Source organism: Calonectris borealis, chromosome 7 (assembly GCF_964195595.1).
Source record: "Calonectris borealis chromosome 7, bCalBor7.hap1.2, whole genome shotgun sequence".
Lineage (NCBI taxonomy): Eukaryota > Metazoa > Chordata > Aves > Procellariiformes > Procellariidae > Calonectris > Calonectris borealis.
Window position 1 is genome coordinate 44,103,334 of NC_134318.1, and position 25,283 is coordinate 44,128,616.

The window sequence follows — 25,283 nt, forward strand, 5'->3', positions numbered from 1 at the left end:
CTGGATAACAACTGCAGTTGCTCAAAGCTAGAAAAGCAGAACAAAACTTCCCATGTTCCGCATGTTACACTTACTTAGATTCCCTATCAGATCAGCATGTCTAGTGTTTTGGTATGTCACGTACAAAACAATTCATTATTTCGGAGACTTCCCCTGTATCTAATTCTCTCCATTCAGGAGGACTGAATTTTATTGCTTTCCTTGAGTTTTCCTAAGGTGGAACTGAAACGTTTCCATCAGTTGCTCATCGGCTGTTCTTTCCTGAAGGGTGTAACTTAAGTTTTCACTAATGTTTGCAATTCCTGGGTCCTAGGACCACAGTGACACTTGAGCTGCAGTTAAACATCCGAAAGCTTTGAGGCCTTTTCAAGGCAGTACAGCCTTACATCTGGTTAAAGTAGTTTCTAAGAGCAGGCATCTGACTGGTAATATTGCATGTTGCCGCTGTAAAATCCTTCATGCTGCGACTTCACTGGCAGCTGCACTAGGGCTTGTTATCGTTAGCACAGAACAAGAACAAGAGTCCAGGAGGTGTCTTCAGCAGCAGCGCTTTGCTAATGCCGGTTATGCTAGTCCTGGGCATGGCAGAAGTTTGACTGTTGACGTTTTCTGTTGTGAAGCTTTCTGTCTTCTGGCATGTGATGCTGTTCTGCAAAGCGTGGAGGGTAATTACTGGAAAAAATGTTCAAACAATTCAGGTAATTTGTGAATGCATATAAAACTGGAAGCAATTGCAGTTTTTTAAAAAACTTGATTTGAGTTGGAAAAGCTGGTATGAGCATTTTATGTTTTTATTATTCTGTCCTTATATTTTTTTGCAAAGAAAATACTTTATTAAAACCCTGTCATTAACTGACTAGTAAAACAAGGTTTCTGGAGAAAAAACAGACTAGCAACCCGTAGAAGTCAAATTTGTAAGACCTTTGGTTTAGAGTAGTGCCAGGAGAAAAATGCCCACGCGGCATCTTCTCATGCCGCTTTATAGCTCCTACCGCGTGTCACGTGCAGAGGGCCGCTGTGCACGCTGCCCGTGCTGCAGGGCGGGCTGCGCTGTAGCTGGACACTTGGTGAGTTATGCTTACCTGGTTTTAAAGCTCACCTCCGCTCGTCATGCTTTTATGACCGCAGGCTCTGTCGTTAGCAGAAGGTGGCTGTGGCCGGACCCAGGGCTCTGGCAGTGCCAGGGTAATGGGCAGCGTTACTTGCGCGCGGAGCCAGGCCCCCGCGCTGTCGGCGGCCCTGTCCCGCAGGGTGGGAGCCGGGGTGCGGCCTGATCCCTCGCCATGGCGGCCTTGAGCACAAAGGCTGGTTGCCGCAGCCCGGGGCGAAGGAGGTTTGCCTTTCTCTCAAGGAAAGCCCGTCGTGGGCCAGGAAGTCGGAGCGAGGCCGGGGCCCAGCTGCCCTTGGCGAGGCCTGCGCTTCGCAGCTCTGCTTCCTCCCCCCGCGTGGGACGCCTCAGGCAGCACTAGCTGGGGTTGTGCCGTTGTGTTTGCTGCTCCGTGGGGTTGCTGCGGCTGCTCGCTTCCCTCCCCTCCTGCCCGTGGCTGAGAGCTGAAGAGGGGGGCCTGGGGGCGCCAGTGCCGCAGAGAGGTGGCCGGAGGGGCAGGGGGCACAGCTCGGGGCACGGCCACGCGTGCCGGGAGAAGGCCAGAAGCAGCTGAGCCTGCTGTTCGGGGAGAGACAGTAGTGTCACCAGGGATGGACATCTCGGAGCCGTTCGCCCGGGGCAGTACGAGCTCCCCGTGGGGCAGCGGTGGCCGCAGCAGTGACCGCCCGCACAGCCGAGCGAGGGGCAGCCGTGCTGCCAGCCCATCCTGGCAGGGGTGGCTTTGCTTCCCCCTGGCTCCTGCGGCATCCCGCCCCCCTTCCCCGTGTCACTGCCTGAGGCCGTGCTGCGGGCCTGCTTGGACGCTCGTCATGCGTCACCCGCTTTGGTTGCAGGGCTCTTGTCTCCAGAGCTGTTCCAGAGGGTCAGAAGGTCTCCCGAGAGCTGGAGTGTTGCCTGCGGCGTGCCGAGCACGTGTTTCTCAGCAGGGGTGGTAGGCCCATGTGTGGGACCTGCTCTGAGAGCTGGACCTGCGGGCTTCGGCACTCCTGCCTTGGCTTTTTTCTCAGGAATAAGAAAATCTCTTGTGCTTTTGCATTTTGCTTTCTCTTCACTTCCATGATAATGTCGTATTAAAACGTGCGCTGTGTAAGCTTCAAGTTCCTTGAGCCAAACATATTCCACAGTGATGAGCACCCCAGCTTATTTCTGGTTTTGTAACAGAGGTTTGCTGGCGTACCCAGGGCGTTGCGTTCAGCCTGTCAAGGGCTGTGTTCCTACTGAATGGCCCCCATGACAGATCTCCCCTCCCTGGTCACAGCCCTTTCATGCAGTAAAACTTTTTGTAAAAACTGCTTGTAAATTTTCATATACATCTCTGCGGGAAACAATGTATATTCATCTGCTTTTTCAGTCTGGAAAATCCTTTATTCTTCCTCACTCTCTTTATCCCCCCCTACCCCCAAGCTGCAAGCTGTGGCTGTGGAACCATTAAACTTGAAAATAGTGGCTTTTGAAGGTTTTAATTTTACTGCTATTAGCTTAATAGACCCTCAGTATCAGTACATTTAGCCATTCATCACAAAAAGCACACTGCTACTATGTACAGCAAAATCAAAGCTTATTGCATACTTGCTATATATAGTAAGCTCTAACGTAAAAGTTGGAACATTGGGTTATGACTTCACCTTCAAAGATGTTCAGGGCTTTGTATGTGCATGTAGCCAGTACTGCTTGCCAGCAGTTTATGAAGCAACATAAATCACTCTTCTTTTTTCCTTTTACCTCTTCTCTTCTGCTCTACCTGTGACACAAAAAGGTTATATAACTTTATATAAAGTTGTGGTGACTGCTGTGATAGCTAATTTTTTAAAAACACCTGCCTGGTCACGTGAAATATTTCAGCCCAGAAGATGAATGCTTGAGATTTTTCTTGGCCTGGTTTCTAGATGGTTCAGTCAACTAAAACCAAGCATCCAACTTAATTACTGTTTCTCAGTCTTCCTCCAAACTCCTTGGAGTCAGCGTCTCTGCATACTAATGCAAAGTAGGAGAACGAGTCTAAAATAGACTGCACTGCATACTTGTGTGCCCCAGCACTGGGTGTCTGAAGCCGCACGTCTGGTGGCATCCTCCTGATTTTCCTGTTCCCGAAAGCACTTGCATGTTTGGCTTTGACCACTGCGACTGCATTTGGAGACCTCTAGATCCATGCTGCTTCTCCCTATTTGTGCCATCTGTTGCCCCTCTTTCCCTCTGCGCTCTGCTTCCAGGCGTATTTTTTGGAAATGCCAGCAGGCCATACATTGTGCTATTTCTAACTGCCCACAAGCTGCGCAGATGCCCAAGAATGCGATCGGCTTACGTGAGCTGTAACTTCAGCTGCCGAAGGAGATTTGTATCAACCGAAGGGCTTAACAGCTCCCTCGGAAGCACAGCAAGCTGCTCTCTGGACTGAGGGTCTCCAAGCCCCATCTGAAGCTTTGGGCACCTGCTGGTTGTGCTAGCCGAGCATGCCCGCGGTGAGCAGAGAGGGTGGGTGTCCCTCTGCGGTGTCAGTAGCCTGCTGTGCGCTCAGTGCTGGTTGGGTCTGTGCAGGAGCAGGGTCTGTGCTGGGGGCTCGGGGCAACGGGTGCTTTCAGTGGAGTGCGCAGGGGGCCAGGCTCCGCAGAGCATCCCCCGCTGCTTCCCGGGACGGGACAGATGGGCCACGTCCACGTGGTGAGGAGAGCTGTCTGGACGAAGAGCCTGGAAACTTGCTGCTTTGAAAAGTTTTACAAATAATGTAAAAATGAAATTTCTGCAGCTTTTCCTGAATTGCATTATGTAGTCATTTCATTTGTAAACTCAAATGGAGGTGTCTAAAACTGCGGCTACAATTCCCCTTTCCACACCGAGCACGGCTGACGTGCAGCTTGGAGCGAGCAGCGCTGGTCAGCCGAAGGGGTAACGCCCTTACTGAGGGAGTCCTCTTGCCTCTCCGGGTAAGGCTCAAAAGTTCATCCTACTTCTGTTGCGGTTAAGCAGATATTTGCAAAGTATTGAGCACCTCCAAGTTGCGCATACAGAAAGGCTAATTTGGGGCCAGAAGGAATAGGGGATTTTTGGAAACTTGGGGATAGCTCTGTGTAGAGAAGGGTGCTTGTTACTCTGAAGGAGAGGAATGAACCAGGTCTTCATGCAGGAGCCGTGCATTGTTAATGGCACGTGCAGCCGCTTGGCTCGTGAGGCCTGGTGACACAACAGGGTGACACAGATATTTCCCATTTTAATGCTCAGGTGTGAAAGGTAGGACTTTGACTCCCAAAATCGATGTGAAGCCTCTTAGACGTTGAAAAACTTGCAAACTGTTGTTTTTCGGCCTTGATACATGTTTTGTTTTTTTCTGTAAGTACCCATCGTTGACACTGGGATCAAGGTGAATGGGAGTGTGTGGACTGAGTGACAAACTCTAACTTCTGCCTAATAAAAGACTTAAGGAAGCTGCTTGCCTGTATCCTGCAAACTAGATGAGGATGAACTGGTGCCAGGTTTATTTTTTTTAAATCTGCTTGATGCATCTGTTTTGCACTCTGTATGTACCTTTACAGAATATGTGGGCTTTGCATTAGCTGGTTTATGAACTTTTGCACATCCTGAGATTATGTACATCTGAAATAGGCTTCTTATGTCCAGCAATGATGACGGATATGGGGCTTAATACCTTGACGTCAGGAGTGCTTGTGCTTTTCATACCTACAGTCCCTGCACCCCAAATCTCCAGCTCTTCAATCAGTTGGAAGGTGCTCCCTCACTTCTCCTAGTGCCGACTGCCCCAGAGCAGGAGCAGCGTGGGATCCTGCATGCACCGGCAGCGACGTCCATCTGGCTCATGAGGGCGAGGGCTGTGTCTCCCGCCCGTCCCGAGGCCGCCGGGCTGGCCCCGGTGCCCGTGGGCAGCAGAAGGCGCTTTGTGTTCCCATCCCTACAGATGCGGCATGGAGTGAAGGTCCACGTGTGGCTCCTCTGCCTGTGCAAGCGAACGTGACTCATCTCGCCTTAGCAAGAGGGTCACAAATGCTCTCCGGCATCTTGTGCCTGAGCCTTTCCCACATGAACTCTGTCAGCTGCCCTGCATTAGTCGTATAATCATCTCTTGGTCACTGGGTATGCATGTCTGTCTGGAAGGGAGGGGCTGGGCTTTTTTTTAATGAAGGCTTTTTTTCATTAAGTTGATTAATTTCTGAAGGAGCGAATGCTTTTAACTGATGTACCAGTTCCTGTTTAATCTGCATTAGATTCGTGCTATTGTAGGATCAGACAGACTTGTTTTCTTTATAAAGCGTATTTCCTGTGTGCTCTCTGCAGTTGAAGAAATGAATAGTAGCAAAATTACTGGTTTAACTTCCCTTATGAATGATGATTTGCTCTATTTTGATTCAAGCCAATAGCTTGAGCCTTTTCTTTGCGCAGAAAGCAACCCTTCCTAAAAGCAGAAAACCCTCGAACCCAATACAAGATTTTTTATAGAGATGCTCAGATGATAGAGTTTAATAATGGAGAACATAGCTGCCAGCCTGTTCAAGCCAGCTGGATACTCATGCCTTGGGAGTTGGAGACAGTTCCAAAACCCCATCTGGCAGGTCAGGGATGGGGGTCCCTGCTGTGATCCAGTAATGTGTGATCCTCCTGTGATCCCTGCTGTGATCCCCCACTCGCCCCAGTCCTCCTCCCGCAGGAGGAAAGCCTGGGAAGGAAGGACTTTCCCAGACCACTGCCAGCAGTGGCCTCTCTGCCCTTCCCCTCGCCTTCCGATGGTGACTCCGGCTGTTAAGCAGGTACTGTCTTTAGAACCCAAGCCCTGCGGGAGCCACTCAGCTGCCTGTCAGAGGTCCTCGGGGTTCCCGGCCCTCCTCCTCAGGGCTGCAGGAAGACACGACCACTTGATCCTCCGGAGCTTGAGCCAGGGCTGCCTCGCTGCCCTTCCCCAAGGGAAGATGTCTGGAGGGAGACTGATTTGGTGATGCTCAATTACAGCCTGCTGTTAATTGCATTATGATTAGAAAATATTCCTCACAATAATTTGCTTGGGTGGAGAAAACGACCGGGCTTCTTGCTGATGTCGCTTCCCAACCTGCCAGGATGCACAGGGTAACCGGGGCTTGTGCCGCTCACAGGGCTGCGATGGGAGAGGGTTTCAGCGCACAGCGCTCCGGAGCTCTCCAGATAAACCGTCTGAAGGAGATGGGTTCCTCAGTCTGGCTCGGGCACGTGTGTGTCTCGTGGTCTCCCCCTCGAGCCTGTGAGTGTCTGCTGGTGGTGGCGGCGCAGCCCTGGGCGCCCGGCAGCCCACCGGTACGCGCAGGAACCCCTCAGTGCTGCCCCTGGTACTCCCACGAAGGCACAGGATCCCCTCCGTGCCGCGGAGCGGGTGTTAGGCATGTCCTGCACTTGTCTCACCTGAAGGGTCAAGGCGCGAGTCCCCCGAGCGGGGCTGCGGGCAGAGCTGGTGTCAGCAGGGTCCCCACGCATCAACACACTCGGGATGCGGTAACCTCAGAAGATAAATAGGCTTTCTGCACTCTGCTGCAGCTGTTAAATCTGAATTTGTGAATGGCTTAATTTGATCCAAAACTTCGTTTTTTTATTATGAATAAGCACTTGGCTTCAGGAGAGCTTTCTTGGCTTTTCTTTCAACATACAGCTTAGCACACAGGCTGCTAGATCATGCCGTCGTCCTGAGTCAGTCGGTCTGTTATGTATTCATTACTCATATGTGTATCAAGGCTACAGCAATGTCAGAATGTAGTGTTTGAGCCGCTGCTCCATCTTGAAGATTTTTTTTTTTTAACACAAATCTCTGAAGTTTTCCAACGATGAAGTGAGAGCATATGAGTGACTGTCGCTGTGTTGCTCCTCTTGAACACGTTGAAAACTCCTGTGGTCTGCTCAGGGGTTGCTTAAAACAGACACCTGAGCTCTTGTAGAAGGCAGCCTCTGCCCCCTTGCCGAGCCTGGGCTGCGGAGCTCTGGGTTCCTAGGCTGGGGACAAGCGCGCGCCCGTCCGCAGGCACACAGAGCTGAGCAGGGTAGTGAGGTTTTGACATTTCGAGAGGTAGAGCATCAGCTGTTTTAAAGCAGTTTGCCGTTTCGCGGGTAGCACCAACTTTCTGCACTCAGAGGAGATTTTTGCCCCCGGGTAACCTCGGCGAGCAGCTGCAGTTCGGCCTCATCCCTGTCCCTACGAAGGGGCAGCGTCTGCCCTCGCACAGGCAGAAGCCTTCGCTGGGAGGTTGTTTGGCATCGTGCTTCTGTTAGGATGCTTCCTTCCTCCAAGCGTGAAAATCGCAAAGAATAAAACCAGCCTGAGGGCTTGCTGTTACCTCCTCAACAAGGAAATGCATTTTTTTCTCTTTAGACCAAATATTCTCAGTCTGTAATCTGTCTCTAAAAGGGTCAGCTTTTTGCAAAAACCATTTGAGGGATATTCTGCCAAGTCCATGGACCTCACTAAGGCTTTGGTAGGCGTAAGATAATAAGCCTGCAAGAGAGTTTGTTGTGTGCTCTTGAAAATCTCGCCATTCATCAGAAGGCAAATGAATAGATTCTCCTGCAAGATTAAGTATAAATCTATACTCTGCCGACTACAGGTAATAGAGCCTTGTTGTGAGACATCCCAGTTTCTTAGGAGCGGGATGATTCTGCTAAATACTGAAGGAGTTTATGAAACCTGATTGCAGTTCTCTGGAATATAGGTTTTAGGGCAGATGTTCATGGTGTATTGAATCAGCTCTTTGAAGTCTCAATTGTATGGGCAATACTGAAGATCATTCTGGATGCTGAGTCTGGGCAAATCGGTGTCGCTTTTGGTTCCGTGCCCGCAGAAGAGGTGCTGCTGCGTTTTCAGCAGTGTTGGAAATGTGATCATCTTCCTGTGTTTGGCGTTGGCGTTCTTGGTTTATTGTGCTCTGTACTTGTAAGTCACAAACTTCAACTGTGAGGAGTTTTTAAAGGTCTTTGATCTTTTGCTTCATAGCATTAAATCCTGTTTGTCAGGAACACGGATTTGAGCTCCTGTGTCCTGTGGTTCTGACTTGGCCACGTTAGTTGATTTGGCACAGACGTGTGTTAGGGCTGGTCAGACTTTTGAACTGGCTTAAGCTGAATGGCGTTTGAAGTGTGGTGCAGTGATGCTTTTGCAGATGAAAAGTGTAAGTGTAGATCTCCATGCCATTTTTTCATTAATTTCTGTATCACGGAGTTGTTTCACATGTCTTCTGTTTCTTCACTTGATCTTGAAGACAAATGGATCCTCCTTTTGAACTCTTTCAAGGCTTCCACTCTGTAACATGACTTACAGGGCCAGTGCAAGTAGCTCTTGCGTGCAGGGGTTCAGATGAGGACTTCTCTCTTTCGTAGTTTTTTGTTTTGACAGGCACATCCCTCTCCAGCAGATGTATCTTTTCCAGGCTGTCATCTGCCCTTAGTCGTAGTGGCTGGTATCTGGCGAGAAGGCCAGATGACGACAGTGTACACATCAAGCGTGGGTAGCTTCATTACCTTTCGGCAGCTATGATTTGGAGTGCGTGGTTTTGCACTTCTGAATTCAGAACGAGCATCTCGCGTGCTCTCATTGCCTGAAGGCTGGTCAGTCGATGGATACAGCCATCTTCGGACGGCTGCGCGGGGGGGGAGCAGCGCGTGGTCCTTGGAGAGACGCTGGCCGTCCCAAGGGCTCCGCAGTGCTGCTGTGGCATGCACTTGCTTCTGCAGCCGGAACCGAGCAGTGGTCCGGGGTGGGAAGGGGAGCCTGTGGCGGGTGGGGGGTCCGAGGGGAAGCGGGGTGTCTTTTACCTCTGGAGGCAGAATGAGAAGGTGGCGTGGCTGCTTTGGCTCTTCATTAACACGCGATTGGGGCGCTGCGGCAGCGGTTGATATCTTGAGCAGTTGCAGGTACTTAGAAAAGCTTCTGTACGGCTTGCTCTCAAGGGGAAAATAATCCTATTTTATAGACTGTGTTTGAAAAGTGGAGGCAGACGTTCTTCACGTGGCGCTCTCTGTAGGGACTCGTGGCAGATTAACCTACAGTAACCCACCCCGAATGGGGACTTAAAAGTCTTTAAGCCGGAGACTGAAGATTTATTATCATCGCTGAAATTCATATCATGACTATCTTGGAGAAAATTCCCCCTCTTACTTTGGGTTTGTTAACTTGACGAGTTTCTTCCAAAGCTGTAGCTGCTGCTGGTTTTGCCTGCTGGGCCAGCTGGGAGCAGGAGAATTCCTGGCTATATTTAGAGGAAACCCGGAGCGTGTGCCTTGCCGCTAACGCCGGTCCGTTCCGTGCCGCCTGCAGTAACCTCTCCCTCTTTCGCTTTCTTCAAGGTAACAGAAGATAAGAGCACAGCTGTTCTCCTAGAGGGTCACGAAGTCTGTAAACATCCTGACACGCTCCCCAGGAGAATCTGGAGGTTGCCGTGCGCATGGCAGGAGGACGAGTTTCCTCGTCAGATTGCACTGCTTTTCATCTGGGACAGGTGACAGGCACCGGGACTTGGAGTTAGGTGGCTCTTCTGGTGTGAGGCTGGCAGGAAAGTCTTAAGGATATCTTACCCTAAAATGAGAATTTGACAAGTCATATGGCAATGAACTAGGAGAACAGCAAAAACCACAACTTGGAATGTATTTATGACTTAAAAGTTAGCTATTCTTGATAAAATCCCAAAAATTATTGCTGCTGCTTATTTTACTTACAGATTTCACACACTTGTTAATTTTAAAGCTATCAAACTTTTACTCAATACTGTACTCTGAGAAATGTAATTGGAGCAGGACATGCAATAGAATGAAATCATTGTAGTGTCTTAAGTACAATGGACTCACTTTTGTGTCTATTAAAACTTGGAAAATGTGCAACACATAACTGTGGCTGTCTTGCATATGTTAAAGCTTTTTCATGTCCGTCCACTGCAGAGCTGAGAGAGTCAATGTTTTCAGGTACGTGAACCTTGGATAGGTTTGTGTCCTAAACTGGTGCTTTCTTAAGTCACCTGAAGCAGCAGGCAGCGCAGCCTTGGCTTGCTCATGCTGCATGCGTAGATGTGGGTGGTTAGCCTAATGGCTCCGACTGGAAAATGAATTAACGTTTTGAACTCACTTCTGTGTTCACACCTAGTCAACGAGTGTAACTTAAGGCCTCTTGAACACATGTTATTGGATAGAAAGGATCTTTACCCTTACACGTGACCAGAAATGATTAGCAGTCTTTAAAAAACAGAAAACAAACGGCCTACAGCTTTTGTACCAAATTTAGAGTACAAATGGTTTACAAACTAGAGTGACCTGTGGACAAGCTTTTGAAACTGTATCGGTTAACTTTTTTGGTTTTGCATTAGTCTAGCTTTCCCTTGGATTCCCTCAGTCTAGAAACATCAATTTGTGGTAATCCGTTGCTTCTGACGCCGGAGAAAACAGTTCGGAGTTGTCCCTGCTAGGTAAGATGTTGTCTGCATGTAGAAGATTGCCTTCGAGCTACAGGATCGTTGCACAGATGCTGCTTCCTGTTTGTTCTTAATCTGTTGCAGCAAACACTGTGATGAACTATTGTCGAATTAGGAGAACGAGCGGATCGGAAAACATATAAGCTCGTGTTTTCCTGGTTCATGCTGGTTCATATTGTGGTCTTTTCAATGTCAGCAAGAGAGGTCAGAGCTTCCCTTTTCTGTTTAACAACAACAAAGTTTAACAAGAAGAGTTCAACCCAAAAAAAAACCCTTCTGCTGAGTCTCAGTAAGAGCATACAATGAGTCAAAGATATTTCCCTTAAAACAGTTGGAAGACTGTGGTATAAAACATGCAGACTAAATGCAATGCTGAAATAGGACATCTGTCTCCCAAGACCGATTTTGGCCACCTCTGCAAACAAATCAATAAGCTTCCTGTTTTCCAAAAATAAGTGTAAAAAGGACAGCAGTATATAGCGAAGGAATGTGTTCCTGCACCTTGTGTAAAGCCTTTATGAAGCAGTTGTTTACCTGGGCATCCACTTTGCCCATCTCCAGAGCAGACTCCTTGGCTGGCAAAGATGCTCTCCTGCAGTGAGTACTCCCACTCATGGAGAAAACAGTTCTACCTTTCTCAGCCCCTGTCTGTCCGCCTTCAGGAGTTTCTTTGTGGGTTTTTTTTCTAGCATCTTCTCGAGCTAGGCCTAGGGTTAGCTGATGGCTATGTGAGGTAGTTTTTGTGTTTTCTGCTCACACAGTTCTTTATTGTACAAAATCCCTGCCAAAAAGCGTTGCCAAGCTTTTTGGCTGTAGCATTACAGCAGTTAGCTGAAGGGAGTTACAAGCAGCCTTCTGTTCATTTAAAAAAATAAAATTAAAAAAAAGGACAAACAAAAATAACCAAGCCCCCACTCCCTTACGCTCTCGGGAAAAGCGCTTGTCTACTCCCATCTTTAGTGAAGGGCTGCTCCTGCCTGCGCGTGGAAAGGCTGCTCTGTGGTTGAAGGAGATGCCAAGAACAACAGGTGAGTCCTGGCCGCTTTCCTGAGAAGACTAGCAGATGTCACTCAAGTCCCGTGAGCAGGCAGAAACATCCTTAAGACCAGGCGTTGAGTCTCTGCTGGGTGTGAGAGAGAATTACGATACCTCACGCTTGGGGCCACTGATTTTCTCTAGGCTTGGGAGAAGGGTTGAGAAGGTAAGCTCAAGTCCAGCGTCCGTCCTCTAATGCTGGATGTGGTCCCCAGGATGGAATTGTTTAAGAGGGGATGTCCGAGAGTTTTTTCCCATGATAATTTGGCTCTGCAGTGAAACCCCTGGTGCACATAAATGTGCTCTGCCAGATGTTTAACCGTACAGTGGAAACCTGTCTGCCTTCTGCTTCTGCCTTGATAGTCACTGTCATCTCGTGCCCTCAGAGCAGTTGTGCTCCTCTGTGCTGATGAGGAGTACCTGGTATCCCTGCGAGAAACCTTCCCAGTCTTCCCTTGCAGGTTGCTGTGTCCTGCTAGTCGCCTGTCACCAAGGGCGCAGCTTCTGCTGTCCTTACGCCTGGCTGTGTGACATTCCTGACATTGCTGGGCCCTGCAGAAAGCAAACAATGGGCTTTTACTGCCTGAGACTCCTTGCCAATGCAGAGGTGAAGGGAAGAATGTCAGTGTTACGCCCTCGCCAGGTCCTGTGTCAGCAGCCGAAGGTTAGAAGAGCTGGTTTGCTGCCATTTTCTGCCAGGAGGGCTGGGAGAGACCCTCCTCCGAAGAGGACTGGCAGGTTGCGTGTGCTGGGACTCCTTTTTTTGCCTTTACCCTCGTGATGCCAGGTGGCCTGACGCGCGCGTGTCTGTGTCAACACCAGCTTAAAGAATGAAGCAGATGAGTGGAATTTAAGCACTGCAGGTGAGTCATCTACTAGGAACTGCTACAGAGAGTTTGTAAAAACACAGTAACAGAGAAGACGGTGCTTAGGAGGCGTGTGAGTGGATTGGGCGCTGGGGTCCTTCTCTGAATCGGTGGTTCAGTGCCAGCGGTGGGTTTAAACACCAGCCTTAAACAGCCTCCCAACAAAAAGCAGAAGTTTGGATCTGCATATGGGATCTGAGGAAGCTGGCTCACTTCACCTCAGTGAAAGATGATTTTTCGGTTTTGGCAGGGCTTAAAGAAAAAATCCTGTAGCAAATTGCTTTTTTTGCCTCAGCCATTCTGCAGATAAATGAAAATAATTTCTCAGCAAATGCAAAAGCATAAACCAAGAGCACAGTGATGTTTCATTTCTTAACTGATTTTATAAAGCTAGTGTAGAAGTTTCTAAATGTTATTTTTAATAATGTGAAGTTTGAATGGCTTACTTTAGTCTTTTATTCTGTCAGAGGAAAACCTCCGTTGCGTTAAAACCTAAATGGCAATGTTCAGGAATAGTAAGTGGTCTTTAGTATGCTCTGTGCTGCCCATTGAACGTCGTTAACAGCTTCCTATGTGCTGTGAAATTCCACTTTTTGTTCAATTTTTAAGGTTTCCCTCCTTATACTTTTAAAACTTGTGCATGGCTTTAGGAAATGGTGGGCCTTTCAGTCCATTTCAATTCTTGTTACACTAGAGGCTTATTATAGTCTCCGCTGCTCCGCACTGTGGTTTTGGAGGTTTCCTCCTGAACCCTACAGCTGTGCTTCAGCTCACACAGCTGATTTCCTAAATGCAAGCCCTGCAGAATCTGAGTATGATTTTTGGGGGCGGGGGGGAGGTGTGTGTGTGTGTCAGTATTTTATTCTGACATTATTCAAACCAATATAAATGTATCAGTATTTTTTGTAATAAGGCATTTTGCTAATATTCTGAATCTATAGATTAGATTTTGTGTGCATAATCTGCATTCCTTTTACTTGGCCTCATGTCTGACATGCCTTGAGCCAGTTTTCAGTCCCAAAAGCCCCCTCAGCACCCCGCTTTTCCCAAGTGGAGATAGTATTTTCTGCAACTGGAGTGTGAGCCTGGTTATTTCTGTTGAAAAACATGATTTCTTACCAAATTTTTGTAACCTATCTTTTCTGACTTGCTAAACTTATTAAGAAGAACCAGCTGTATAGGTGGCCTAACAATAGTTTCTGTTGCTTCGTGAGCTGTTGGTGAGGGCTGGTGACAGCGCTCCAATGCCCATTTGGGAACCCAGCCATCGTTCAGAAAGTGGTGGCTTCCCTCGGGGCCGGGGGCCGGGTGGCACCGGCGAGTGGGCGAGCAGGGAGCCGCAGTGTCCCCCTGACCGCTGTGCCTAATTACCTTGGTTGGCACTAATCCCTGTGGTAGCACAGCTGTAGGGTCGGGGCTGGGGCCCCGCGGTGGGTGCCCCGGCGCCCGGCGTCCCGGGAGGAGCACCACGTAGGCGGAGGTGAGCCGGCCGTGCTCGGGAGCGGCGGTGGTGCGGGGCCTGCTGCCCCGAGGGCAGGGTCCCTTGCAGGCTGGGTTAGCGAAGGGGAAGGATATTTTGCTGAGCTACTGTTGGAATTGCGGCACTTAACGACATGCTATTTAAATAACCTTTTGTTCTGTGCTAATAAAGCCATCCCAGTGACTTGCAGAATGAAAAAAACCACACGGTTTTGATTCCATCAGGGATCCTAAGGCGCAGCCGAGATTTCTACTTCTTGCTTTATCGTGGCTCGTAGTTAGCGTACTGTCCGCTCCACGCCGGTAAGGGCTCGCGGAGCCGCCAGAGCTGTTGTACCCGCTGCCCGGCAGCGTCTGCAGCAGAGCGGCGTTTGCCTGCGCTGGGCAGCGGGGAGGGCTGCTCCCGCGGGGCTGTGCCATGCCGGCTGATGGCGGGAGCGGGGCCGCGTCCGCTGTTTTCCGCTTTTCCCGGGTGCACAGGGATGTCGCGGGGCGGTGGGGCTGCCTCCCCGGCCCGGACTCGCCTCAGGACCCTTGCTCTGCAGGTCCTGTGCTGCGGCCCCATAAACGCAACCCCCTGCTGAGCACTTGTGCCGGTACTGTGGTAGCAGGGATAAAGGGGACTGACATGATGGTGGCAAAACATCGCAGCACCTCCTTCTGTCCAATTGTCATCGTGGTGTTTTCCTAAAGCTTCTCCTTTTGTCTCCCTTCCCGTTCCATGCTTTTCTGTGCTCCGTTCTCCATTCGGACACTTCCCGGGGGTCCGGGGAAAGCCAAGCTCTGCTGCTGGGCTCCCGGCCTGAGCTCCGGTTTGTGCACGAGGCACCGGCCTGAGCGCAGGCGATGGGGGTCGTCCGAGCTGACGGGCATCCCGGAGAATTAGACACGGGCGCCGGCTCTCCGGCGGTGCTCCAGCAAGCCTAATTGAAGGGGAAGCTTGCTTTAATCCAATCAAACGTCTGTCTTGTATGGAAAATATTTTCTTTCCCATAAACTCAATTTTTTTTTTTTTTGAAGTGCATATTATAAAACACAAAGTTGGGCAAGTTGTTTTTAAAACTAATTTCTCAGGAAAAACACATAAATTGTAAGCTGTTTTTCATTAGACACCAAAACCTGAAGCATTTGGCTTTGATAACCAAAGCCTAATGTGGCTTGAAACAGAATATAGTTGAGATAGAAAATCTTCAGTGCAGCTGAACTGAGTGCGGGGCAAACCCCCACCGACGGGCCTGGGGGAGGAAGGGGGGGTTGATTTTCTTTGTTGAAAATCCTCGGTGTCAGCGGTGTTACACTGGAGGTGTGTGATGTGCCCAGGGGCACAGGGGGTCCAGCGCTGGAGGAGGCGTGGGGCCCTGCCGTGCCGGCGGCGGGGGCTGCTGCGCCGGGCATCGCCGATCCCCCCGTGCCGGGCTGCGGGCAGCGGGTTTCCCATTGCCCAGCCTTCAGCGGGGAAATGAGTTGGGGCACCGAGGGACGTGGTGCGGGCGGCGGCTGGGATGGGGCCACTTGTTGCCGGCAGCCCGGGGTGGGGACGGTGACACCAGGTCACCCAGCCCCCGTGTGAATGGCTGCAGAACGGTGAAGGTGGTTCTGGTGCCGGTGGAGGAGCCCGGCCTGGGCAGCGGCGGGGGCTCGTGGGGAGGAGAGTGGAGGGGCCAGGCAGGGGGACGCCAGCCCCATGGGGGGCCAGGGGTGGTGGGGGTCCCAGCCCTGCGGCCCCACGCAAGCGCATGGGACCTGGGTGCGGAGCCCATGTTTACTGCGGGATTGAAATTTGGTCTTGTTTTGCGTCTTGTTGCTGGTGTGGGGGTGGGGATCCTTTCTGCTTTGATTCAGTTTATGACTTTTCTCCACCCCATCATTTTGCCCAACAACGTCGTTTGCAGAAGCTTCTAATGATTCGGCATGGTTTTAATTTGCTTATGGGTGTGAGCTAATGAGTGGTTTGAAATCAGGCTTTGCTGGTTGGTGCGTTGTCACTGCGTGCTCCTGCTCGGCTGGACCCTCTCCCGCTCGGCACCGCGGGTTTGCCGTCGGGGAGCCGCGGCTTTGCCGCAGAAAGTCCTGGACGCGATCCTGTGCTATTGCAAGTGATCAGTGATGTAGTTAGTACAGGGGCATCATAGGCACAAATATCTGTATCAATGAGTTTTAAATAAGAATCCTCATGTTGCTGTAGCCTCTCCAAACCGTATTTATTTATAATTTCCACAGCTGAAGCTCTGTTGCTAAAGAAAAATTGAATTTTCCCAGCGGCGCGGAGGCTTGGCTGATGAGTCACCGCGCTTCATTAGCTAATCTTAGATCTGCTGTGAATTACTCAGTGACAAAGTGGGCTGAGAAAATGCTCGTTTTGAGTGGATAATTTTAGAATTTGGGTCTCTTCCCTGGCAGGGGAGGGTGCGAGCGCGCGGGGGGTTCAGAGCCGCTTGTGTAGGCGCGTGCTGCTCTCCCGAGCGTATCTTAAAACATAAAGACAAACCGAGGAGCCTGTGCCACTTTCTCGAGTTAAAGCCATGTGTGAATTCCAGTTATGTGAAGATGCTTTCAAATTCAGGCATAGCTCAGTGTAAATAAGTACGTATTGAATTAGATGGATTATGTAGTTGGGGTAATGGCCCTAGCGAGAGGGAGTTGGGGAGAACGGGGCTATATTAGCAACATTAAGTGTTAAAATCTGTAATGGGGGAGCACAAAAGTGTTTTGGGGGGAATTCAGTGGTTTTCAGCTTTTACTCTGCAGATGATGATGTTTTCTTCTGAGGTCCCTCAAAAGGTGACTGAGAAAGCGAGATCATACGTGTTCTCTGTGAAATGTCTATGTTTCCACTGGAAAATGTGAAGAGATCGCGAACCCAAAAAACCTGGTCCCTGCTGGGTCCCTGGGGCAGCACAGCAGCACCGCCGGGTTTCCACGGCCAGAGCTCCGGCGGCCGCGGGGCGATGCCCGTGGGCAGCTGCCGAACCGCAGGACCTGGCGCTCTGCCGCCCAGGGAGCGCTCCGTGAAGGGCCCCGCCAGGCGCCGTGCCACCGCGCACGCTGCCACGGGACGCCGCGTTACCGGCGCCATGCTGCCAAAGTCATCCCGTGTCGGACTGAAGAGCTTTTGACTCTGCATCCGTCTGCTTCTGGAGGAGAATGCAGAAAATGTTCTTGAGGACTGTTATAAAGTGGCCTGGCTACCAGGAGGTTGCTCATTTACATGGCTAATTTGCAGTCTGGAGTGCAAGGAGCAGTAAGTCATTTGTGCGATGATTGCCGCTTTTAGCCACGGCAGTGTTTGTTCTGTTTCCTGAAAGTTGACTTGTCAACACAATACTTTGTGATTCGGAGTTCCATGACACTAAACCGATTTGAGAATCATTTTATTGGCTTTGTTTCCTCTGGTATCAATAGTTAAGTAAGTATTGCGCTTCCATTATTAACCTTGTTCTGCATTAAAATTGGACAATTAGTACTTTAATTCTTTCTTGTCTCTTGGCTGGTTTCTAACCTTAGTTGCTCAATAGGTTCACGTGAGGGACTTGGTAAGAAGATGTTGCCATACAAATCGTGTCGGCAGGTCCTCCTTTATCCGTGGTTTCGCTGGTGTATCGGGGGCCCCCCAAGCCCACGCTGCTGGAGCCCTGCCGGTTCCCTGCGCGTGCGCCCAGAGCAGCAGCGGCCGTGCCGTGCAGGGTGACGGCCCCGTCCCGCACCTGCGGGCGTCTCGGGGGGGACGAGGCCACCGGCGGCCGGCGCTGTGCCGCAGCGCGGGGTCTCCTCCCCGCGGGAGCTTTTTGGGCGGTGGGAGGCATTTCCCAGGGGAGCAGAGGCATTCCTGTTAGTATAATACTTTTTATCTTTCTTTTTATTATGCCTTGCTTGTGGACCAAAAATTATATCAGCAGTTTCCCAAGCGGCAGTTTCCACTGTGGCTTGAACTAATGAATTTTATTGTAATATACAGGTAATTTTTTCTTCCTGGTGCCAGACGTTGTCAGCTGCTAATAAACGCTGCCGGGCTCAGCCCCGGCGGTTTGTCCCTGACATATGAAACACGTCTTGGTATGATAATTGCAGCAATTTCAAGAAATAGGAGTAGGGGTCTGGACAGGAATTGCCTTTAGAAACATCTGTTTCACCTTTCTATCTATGACCTCTTTCTGAAAAAATCTTTTAAATTAAAAAAAAGATTGTTCAATATAATACAGTCCCTAGAGTGACTTACAAATGGCTGTAAAAGCTACACTAACGCAACTTCACCCTTACAAGTTGATACCCAGTGGGATGAAAACTCCACGGCCGCCATCTGCAAACCTTTCCTCACAGAGCATGGAATTTGTAACGCCAGTTTTTCCGAATTTCATCTTCTCTGATGCTGCCTTTCCCTCCAGTTTGATTTGTCCTCCCTGTAACGTACCCCGGGCACCGGCTGCAGAGGCATGCGAGGGGGTTTGCAGGCTGGGCACGCGCCGAGCAAGGTCGAAGTACGCGACGAGTGCTGTGTGCCAGCGGCTCTTCTGCACCTTAGTCCAGGGCGATGCTGTGGACGGGTGTTGGGGTGGCCCCAGAGGTCCAGACTAACCTGAAAGCCCTTCTGCAGCAAACATCTGGTCTCGGATGATCCTGGCAGGACAAAGGCTGTCAGGAAAAATGGGGCGTTTGCTCAGTGCCGGTCGGCGTGTCAGCAGCCTGCGGGCAGACCCGCGGCAGCGCCGCGTGGAGGGGGACCGGCACGGGTATTGCCTGTTGTCCCTCCGCTGACCATCCCCTGTTCGGTGCTGCGGAGCTCAGAGCGGTGGCCAGGATGCTGTGAGACGTGTCCATCTCCACATCTGGCTGTGCCCCAGCACTGGTCCCTGCTGGGCATGGGTGCCACGGCTGCGGGCACCCATGGGGGGGTGAGCTGACTGCTCCCGCAGCCCCCCGAGGCGGAGAGATGGGGTTTGGTGGGAGCCCGTCTAGAGCTGGCAGGTGATGGCACAACCATGGGTGGGTTGTGCCCGCCGGCCTTCGGGGGCTGCATGGGGCTGGGGAAGGGGGGGCGTTTGCACGAGGATGGGATGGAGAACAGGTTATCTGTCAGGTGGAGCACTGTGTGGTGCAGCTGCTTGTGTCCTGACAGCCTGGGGAGCAGGAATGGGGGGTGCCGTCCCCCGAGGGCAATGCGAGGGAGCGGTACGCCAAGCCAACGTCAGGCCACCTGGCGCAGGTGGGAATGGGGTCTCTTGCGAACCGTGCAGCCAGGAAGAGTCTGGGTTTGGTGCCAGGCTGCATAAGCTTTGTTACGTTCAGAGACTTGGAAAACGTGACTTCCCACCGGAGAAGGCTGTTTGTCGGATGGGGAAGGCCTGACTCAGACCCTCTTCTGCTCTGTCTGCAAACTTCGGCTGGCTCTGCATCAGACTGCTGTGCCAGGCAGAGTCAGCGCAGAATTTTCCAAAGGAGCTAAATTTGGCTGTGCAGTGCAGTAGAGAGGGGCGGTGAGACACGGGAACCCCCCCGGTCCCTGCGAGGGGACAGCCGTCCTGCCGTGCGCAAGGTCCGCGCCTGCTCGGGCCGTGGGCTGCAGAGCTGCTGCGGGAGCTGCAGGCACGGCGTCTGCCCTGCGTGATGCTGAACACGTAAAGCAGAGAAAATCAGCAGCTTGCTGACATGCAAATTGATATCTCCTCCTTTGTACAGACTGCAGAAGGCTTTGGAAGAAAGCTAATGCTTGCTTGGCTTAATTAAACCTGTTGGATAACGTTGTTATCTTTGCTGTTTGCTATGCCTGGTCCCAACCCCACTTCTTGGAAGGGTCTGTGGTAGAATAGGGTCCTGCTGCTGCTCTCACTGGGGGCAGCTTTGCGCCTAAATTCAATTCATCCTTATTTCCAGGTTAAACTGTTCTTCCCATCACAGATGTTAATTATCAGCTGTAATTAATGTTTCCCCCCCCCCCCCCATCACAGATACTTGGGACTAGTTATGATCAGCCAGTTAGGATCAGTTGCTAGTACACCAGTGATGGATGCTCTTTTTTGGGTAGAATCACTAGTGTTTCCTTTGTTATGAACTACTGATGTCTCTCTGGGAAGCGTGGAAAAGCATTCTGTTTAGAAAAGCATTTTTTGTGCAGGGCTTTGGGCTTTTCCCTTTGCTACAAGTCAGCAAACAAAATTGTTGTTTACCAGTGCTGCCCGTACACGTCATCTGTCGCTACAAAATGGGACCTGTAATTCTCTACATGAGAGAACGAGTGGCTGTGGCCAGAAGTCAGGACTTCCATCCTTTGGGAATTTATAGGTACAATAATCATTCATTTTAGAAGTACTTTGCATCTGCTGCAGAAGAAAAATCCAGACACGTTTCACCCTCAAATAGGTCACCCAGCCTTGTGTTCCTGACGGTCTCGATCGAAGTTGGACCTGGAAGGTGCTGCGGGGAAGTGCTCCCGGGCAGGGCTTGCCAGGGCAGCCGACATATGAGCATATCCCCCTTCTCTAGCTCAGATAAACCTTACCAACCCTGCCACCCACTATTCAGTGTTACAGGGAAAAAATGTAATGGCTGATGGATGGAGGAGAGCCCAGCGAGGAAGGGACGCAGCTTCGTAGGGACAAAGTACTGGCTGGAAATTAAGCAGCCGACTGTACTGAATGGTCTGGAGAAACCGAAAATAAAGAGAAGTGAGGTCAGGCAGTGGGAACAAAATAAGGAACACATTCCTGTCCAATTGTGTTGTTTTCCTGTCTAGAAAATATGTTCTTAACACTCACATCCGCTGTTGGGGCTGGAAGGAGCGTTGTCTCCGGTGCCAGTGAAGGTCCCAGCCATGCCCTCCATGCCCGTGCTGACACGATGCCTTGGCACGGTGCTCGCAGGGAGCGCGGCGGAGCTCGGCTCCGCGCCTCTGCTCCTGTTACCGGAGGGTCCAAAGCAGTTTCGGTGGGGCTGTGTTGCTCTCACACCTACGGCAAAGCGCTGCCAAACTTTGTAAGGGACCTCTTAACAAATTACTTGTCCCTATGAGATTTGAAAGCAATTCTGCAGTCTTGCAAAAATTATATTAATGTCTGCTGTAGCAACTTACCACTCATCTCACTCAATTGACTTAAAACACAGTACCGAGTAATCAAATCACTAATGCACTGCTGCAGAAATGCTTAAAGAAGAAGAAAGTGCCACTGAGGTCAATAAACTTTTTTTTGCAGCAGAACTTAAAAGCCAGACCAACATAGGGAGCCTGTTATTCCAGTAATTCAGATCATCTACTTGAAGGAGATAAATGAATTGTTTATCTACTAGAAATTTGGGATTTCAGGCATTTTGTTTGGGCTTTTTAATTGCATTTATTAGGTCTTGCTAACTTAATTGCAAGCACTAGCAGTAACTTTATCGCTGTTACTTGCAATTATCTTGGGCAGAGCATTCCAGACGGGGCTGGCTCGTACGCTCCGGCTGGGTCCGGCTGCGGAGGCGGCGCAGCCCCGTGCTGCAGGCAGGCGCTCCCCGAGGACGCCCCTGCACCGTCGTGTTGCAGGGAAGTTTGACATTTTTGGTTTGATGTCTGTAACATAAAGGCAAAGCCGGCCTCATGGCCCTGACTTCCCTCGGGGCTTTGCTACGTGCCCCGCTCTCACCAGCCTTCCCGGCGGCACACCGGGAATCGGTCTCGCTGTGCCCAGACAAAGCCACCCTTTCCTGGCTTCGCTCATTTGCTGCCAAAGCATCAGCAGCAAAAGTCTGGTGGCGGCGAGATTTGGGAGGCGATGGAGGAGCAGATCAGACCTGTGCCCCGGGCACCTCTGCAGGGAAGAGCGCAGCGAGAGCTGACCCCGCCGCGGCAGGCGGCCGCGCCGGCAGGAGCCGGGCTGGCTTTGCAGGGCCGGCGGGTTCGCAGCAGTTGCCGCTTTGCCCGGTGCGTCCCTGCGGGCGCTGAGCATCCCGAGAGGAGATCCCGGCAGGCGAAGGGGAGGAAGAAGGGGGATGGAGGGGTGGGAGGCGAGGGAGAGAGTCTGCGCTTCTCCTGGGAGGAGACTGAAAAGTGGGGTGTCCTCAAAGCTGCCACAGAAAAGTGCTCTCTGCTCCCGTTCTCACCTCGGGCTTTTCAAGCGCAGAGCCTGGCTCGCGCGTTGTGGGAGGTGGCGGCGCGAGGAGGCCGGCAGGTCTCGGCAGGCGATCCGGCAGCACGCGGCACCGCGCGGCGGCCTCGGGGAGAGGCTGGTGGGAGGCCGGGTTTATGCTTTTCATGGCGACGTTCAGCTCCGAACCCCATGGGACCGAAATTCAGCGTGCTGCCAGGGGAGAAGCTCCATTTTGGCTTTTCATGCAGCTTACGTATTTCTCCGTGCCTGGCGCAATGCGGATGCAGCAGCCCAGGGATGGCGGGAGGTATCTTCACTGTGTTTTTCTCAGCCTGGGTGACAGTGGTGTGATTTGGGGAGCCTTTTGCCTTGCTGTGTCCAACGTGCAAGCCCAGGCCAGGATCCACGGTACTGCTGTTGGTTTGTTGTTCCTTAGCTGCTGATAATTATAAATATATTTATTGGGCAGCTATTTGTAATACATTCAAGGCTCCTCATGTAACAGAGGCAGCAGGCTTGCAGGCAGAACAGCAAACGGATGCATTACACCGAAGACCTTTCGAAATAAGTCAAGTTCTCAGGCCCAACCCTCTAAGAAGAGCCCTTCAGAAGTTGATGGAAATTCACCCTCTCTGTGGTGGGTGAGCCAGGCTGGTGACAGTGCCTTTGCTTGTCTAGTTTGAATAAGCATAAAGCTGTTAGAGATGGAGGCCAAACCCAGAAATTGCTCGGATTCTGTTCCTCCATACCGTTAGCAATGCACAGCTCTGATTTGCAGTGCAGGCAGTGCTGCAGAGCGAGGCCTGCGGATGAAAGCGCCCCAAGCCCCCCGGGCACCCCAAGCCCTGCAGCCATGCTCCGGGTTCCTTTGCAGCGCTAACTCCACGGCGCTTCACCTGTCACTAGCCGAGCTCCGCAGGGGTGGGCACAGCTCCCGTCCGCCGGTGCCGGGTCGGCACCCTGTGCCGCAGGGGCGTTCGGTGGCGGTGCCTCGCCGACGCGCTCCCAGGCATCCTCTGCGCCGTCCACGACGCAGCGGGAAGCCTCCCAGCCGGGGGAGTCGTCCCATGCCTGTATGTGCAAAGGGTCTGAGTGCCCCGGCAGGACCCCTCCGGCAGGCCATGGCCACCGTGCCCTGCGTCAAGCCCCTCGCTCCGGGAGCCACAGCTTTCTGCTGAAGGGAAACCGAGCCCAGGCGATGCGGGAGGAGACCCTGCGAGTGCCCGGGGGGTCAACTGGCCAGGCCCCAGAGCACAGAACCCCCCCAGCTGCTGCAGACCCGGGATTTTAATGGGACACCCGTTTAGCTGCTGTTGTGGGAGAGCCCCTGTCTTTGGCCAGTATTGGTCCCAGTGGGATACCTGACAAATTAAGCTCCTCATCCCTTCTGCCGAGTTGATCTAAAGACCTCACCCCTCAGACAGCCTGATTGCTAGCTGTGATTCAGTTAGCCAAGATCACAGAAAAGGAAAAAGAAATTGTCTGTTGCTTCCTACAAAGCAATGACCTCATTTATTCATGGTAGGAATAAATCACTCCTTGATCAACGCCCAATTACACCAGCCAGCGAAACCTTGTGCATATTTACAGCTGATATTCCAGAAGTGGGAGGGTTGCAATCCAGCACTATGCTGATCATGTTAATAAAGCCTCTGTGCCCTCTCCTCTTCTTGTAGTTTGGGTCGGTCCCTGCCCGGGTGTGGCGGGTTACTTCCATGAGCGTTTCTGTGTGGTCCTCACAAATGGAAGCCCACTGGCATGCAGATGCCCTAAATACTAGCGATGGGAGAGGCTCGGGTGGCACTTTCATTCCTACCTGCCACTCTGGGTGTGATTCAAGGTGCTTTTATTTTTGAAGTCCTCAGCGGGAGTAAGACTGTGAAATGCCATTTGTGCCTCTGAGGGTGGCTGGCGTGGGGACGGCCACATGGCCGGGCCACCAGCGAGGGCTCCGGTGGCTGCTGCACACGTTGAGTAATTGCCCACAGCAGGAACAGCACAAGGAGTTCCGCTGCATGCGAACTCCTCCTCTCCACGGGCATGCTGGAGAAGAGCCCGAGGAGCGATGCAGGGACAGGGGCAGGGAGGGACGCGGCGGCGCCGCGGGCGGGAGCCGGCTGGCGAGGAGGGGGCAAACTGCCTCAAAATGAAATCATCTGTGCAGTGAAAGGATGATGGAGAAAAAGGTAAAAGGAGAAACGTGCGGGGGGTGAGAGAAACTGAGCTAGTAAATGGAAATCACTCCTCAAACCGGCCAGTAAACAGGGGAGCTGTGCAGAGGTTTCGGAGCAGCTCTACCAGCTGAACGCTGCCTTGCCCAGGGCAAATGCACAGAGACCCGAAATGTCCCGAACGTGGGAAACGACTGCCGTAGGCACCAGTAATGCTGCTCGTTGCCTTTGTAGCAAGTGCTACATCTATGCAGTTTACTTGAACTATAATGGAAATTTCCTAACTGCATTGAAGCGTGCTGCTTCCCCCCCAAAGCCTGGCCCACCTCCTCCCGGTCCCTTCCTCCCTGAACAAACCATCCCAACTGCCAAGATGTGGCTCTTCCCATGGGATGTGGCCGTGGGCCCCGAGGAGCCGACCTGCGGGTCCTGCATGGCCACAGCTCTCGAACCGCAGTGGTCGGTGCCATGCAGAAACGGCATTCCCAACATTTTTTTTTTTCCAGCTGATTAGAAAAAAAAAAGAACATCACCAGGAAATTATTTATAATGATTTCTCTGAAACTGAGTTTAAAGATTTGCTGATCCTCCCGCCACGTGGTGAGTTAACGAGGTAACATTAGAAAAGGGGATGGAGAGTGCTTTAGGTCCGTGCTTGCCGCCTTCTACGTGGGAGAGAGACTGCCAGGCATTTGCAGCTCTGGCTTTTTAAACTTAGCCATGCTGCTAGCAGTGGGAGTGAGTGCCGAACAGAGTTCATCTATTCTGAAATCATGAATTTTGTGAATTATGTTTTACATAAGATTGTGCTAACAGCACACACGCTCCTGCGCAGCCGCACGGCCGCTCTGCCCTGCGGAACCGGGAACCGCTCTGCGGCCGAAGCCCCCGGCGCGGTGGGGCTGACATTCATCCTTGCTCCCAAAGGACAGCTGGCATCGGGGTACGGTTGCACAAGCTTTTCAGACCCACATCACCAAACCCTGCTCTCAGCTTGCGCGTTTTAAAGGGGCACAAAATTAATTTCCTTCAAGTAACTTGAAAAGCAAATAACCCTTGTCTCTTAAAACCTAACCCTAACCTAAACAACTACAGGAATCTCCTTAAAACATTTGTTAAACAGTTATGCGCTGAAGAAAATGTTCTAACTT

General features: G+C 51.5%; 1 protein-coding gene across 5 annotated transcripts in view; it reads left to right on the forward strand.

Moving 5' to 3' along the window:
* The window catches only part of PWWP2B (PWWP domain containing 2B), a 65,626-nt gene that overhangs the window by 12,389 nt on the left and 27,954 nt on the right, over nt 1–25,283 (forward strand). Inside the window, exon 3 of one of the 5 annotated variants that reach the window (XM_075155321.1) lies at nt 9,410–12,022. The exons of 2 other annotated variants lie outside the window; for them this stretch is intronic. In XM_075155321.1, coding sequence (XP_075011422.1) covers nt 9,410–9,423 — 14 coding nt within the window. In that variant the 3' untranslated portion in view covers nt 9,424–12,022. Of the gene's footprint in view, nt 1–9,409; nt 12,023–25,283 lie in introns of those variants that run through there. 2 more of the 5 variants (XM_075155317.1, XM_075155320.1) reach the window with 2 other exon arrangements.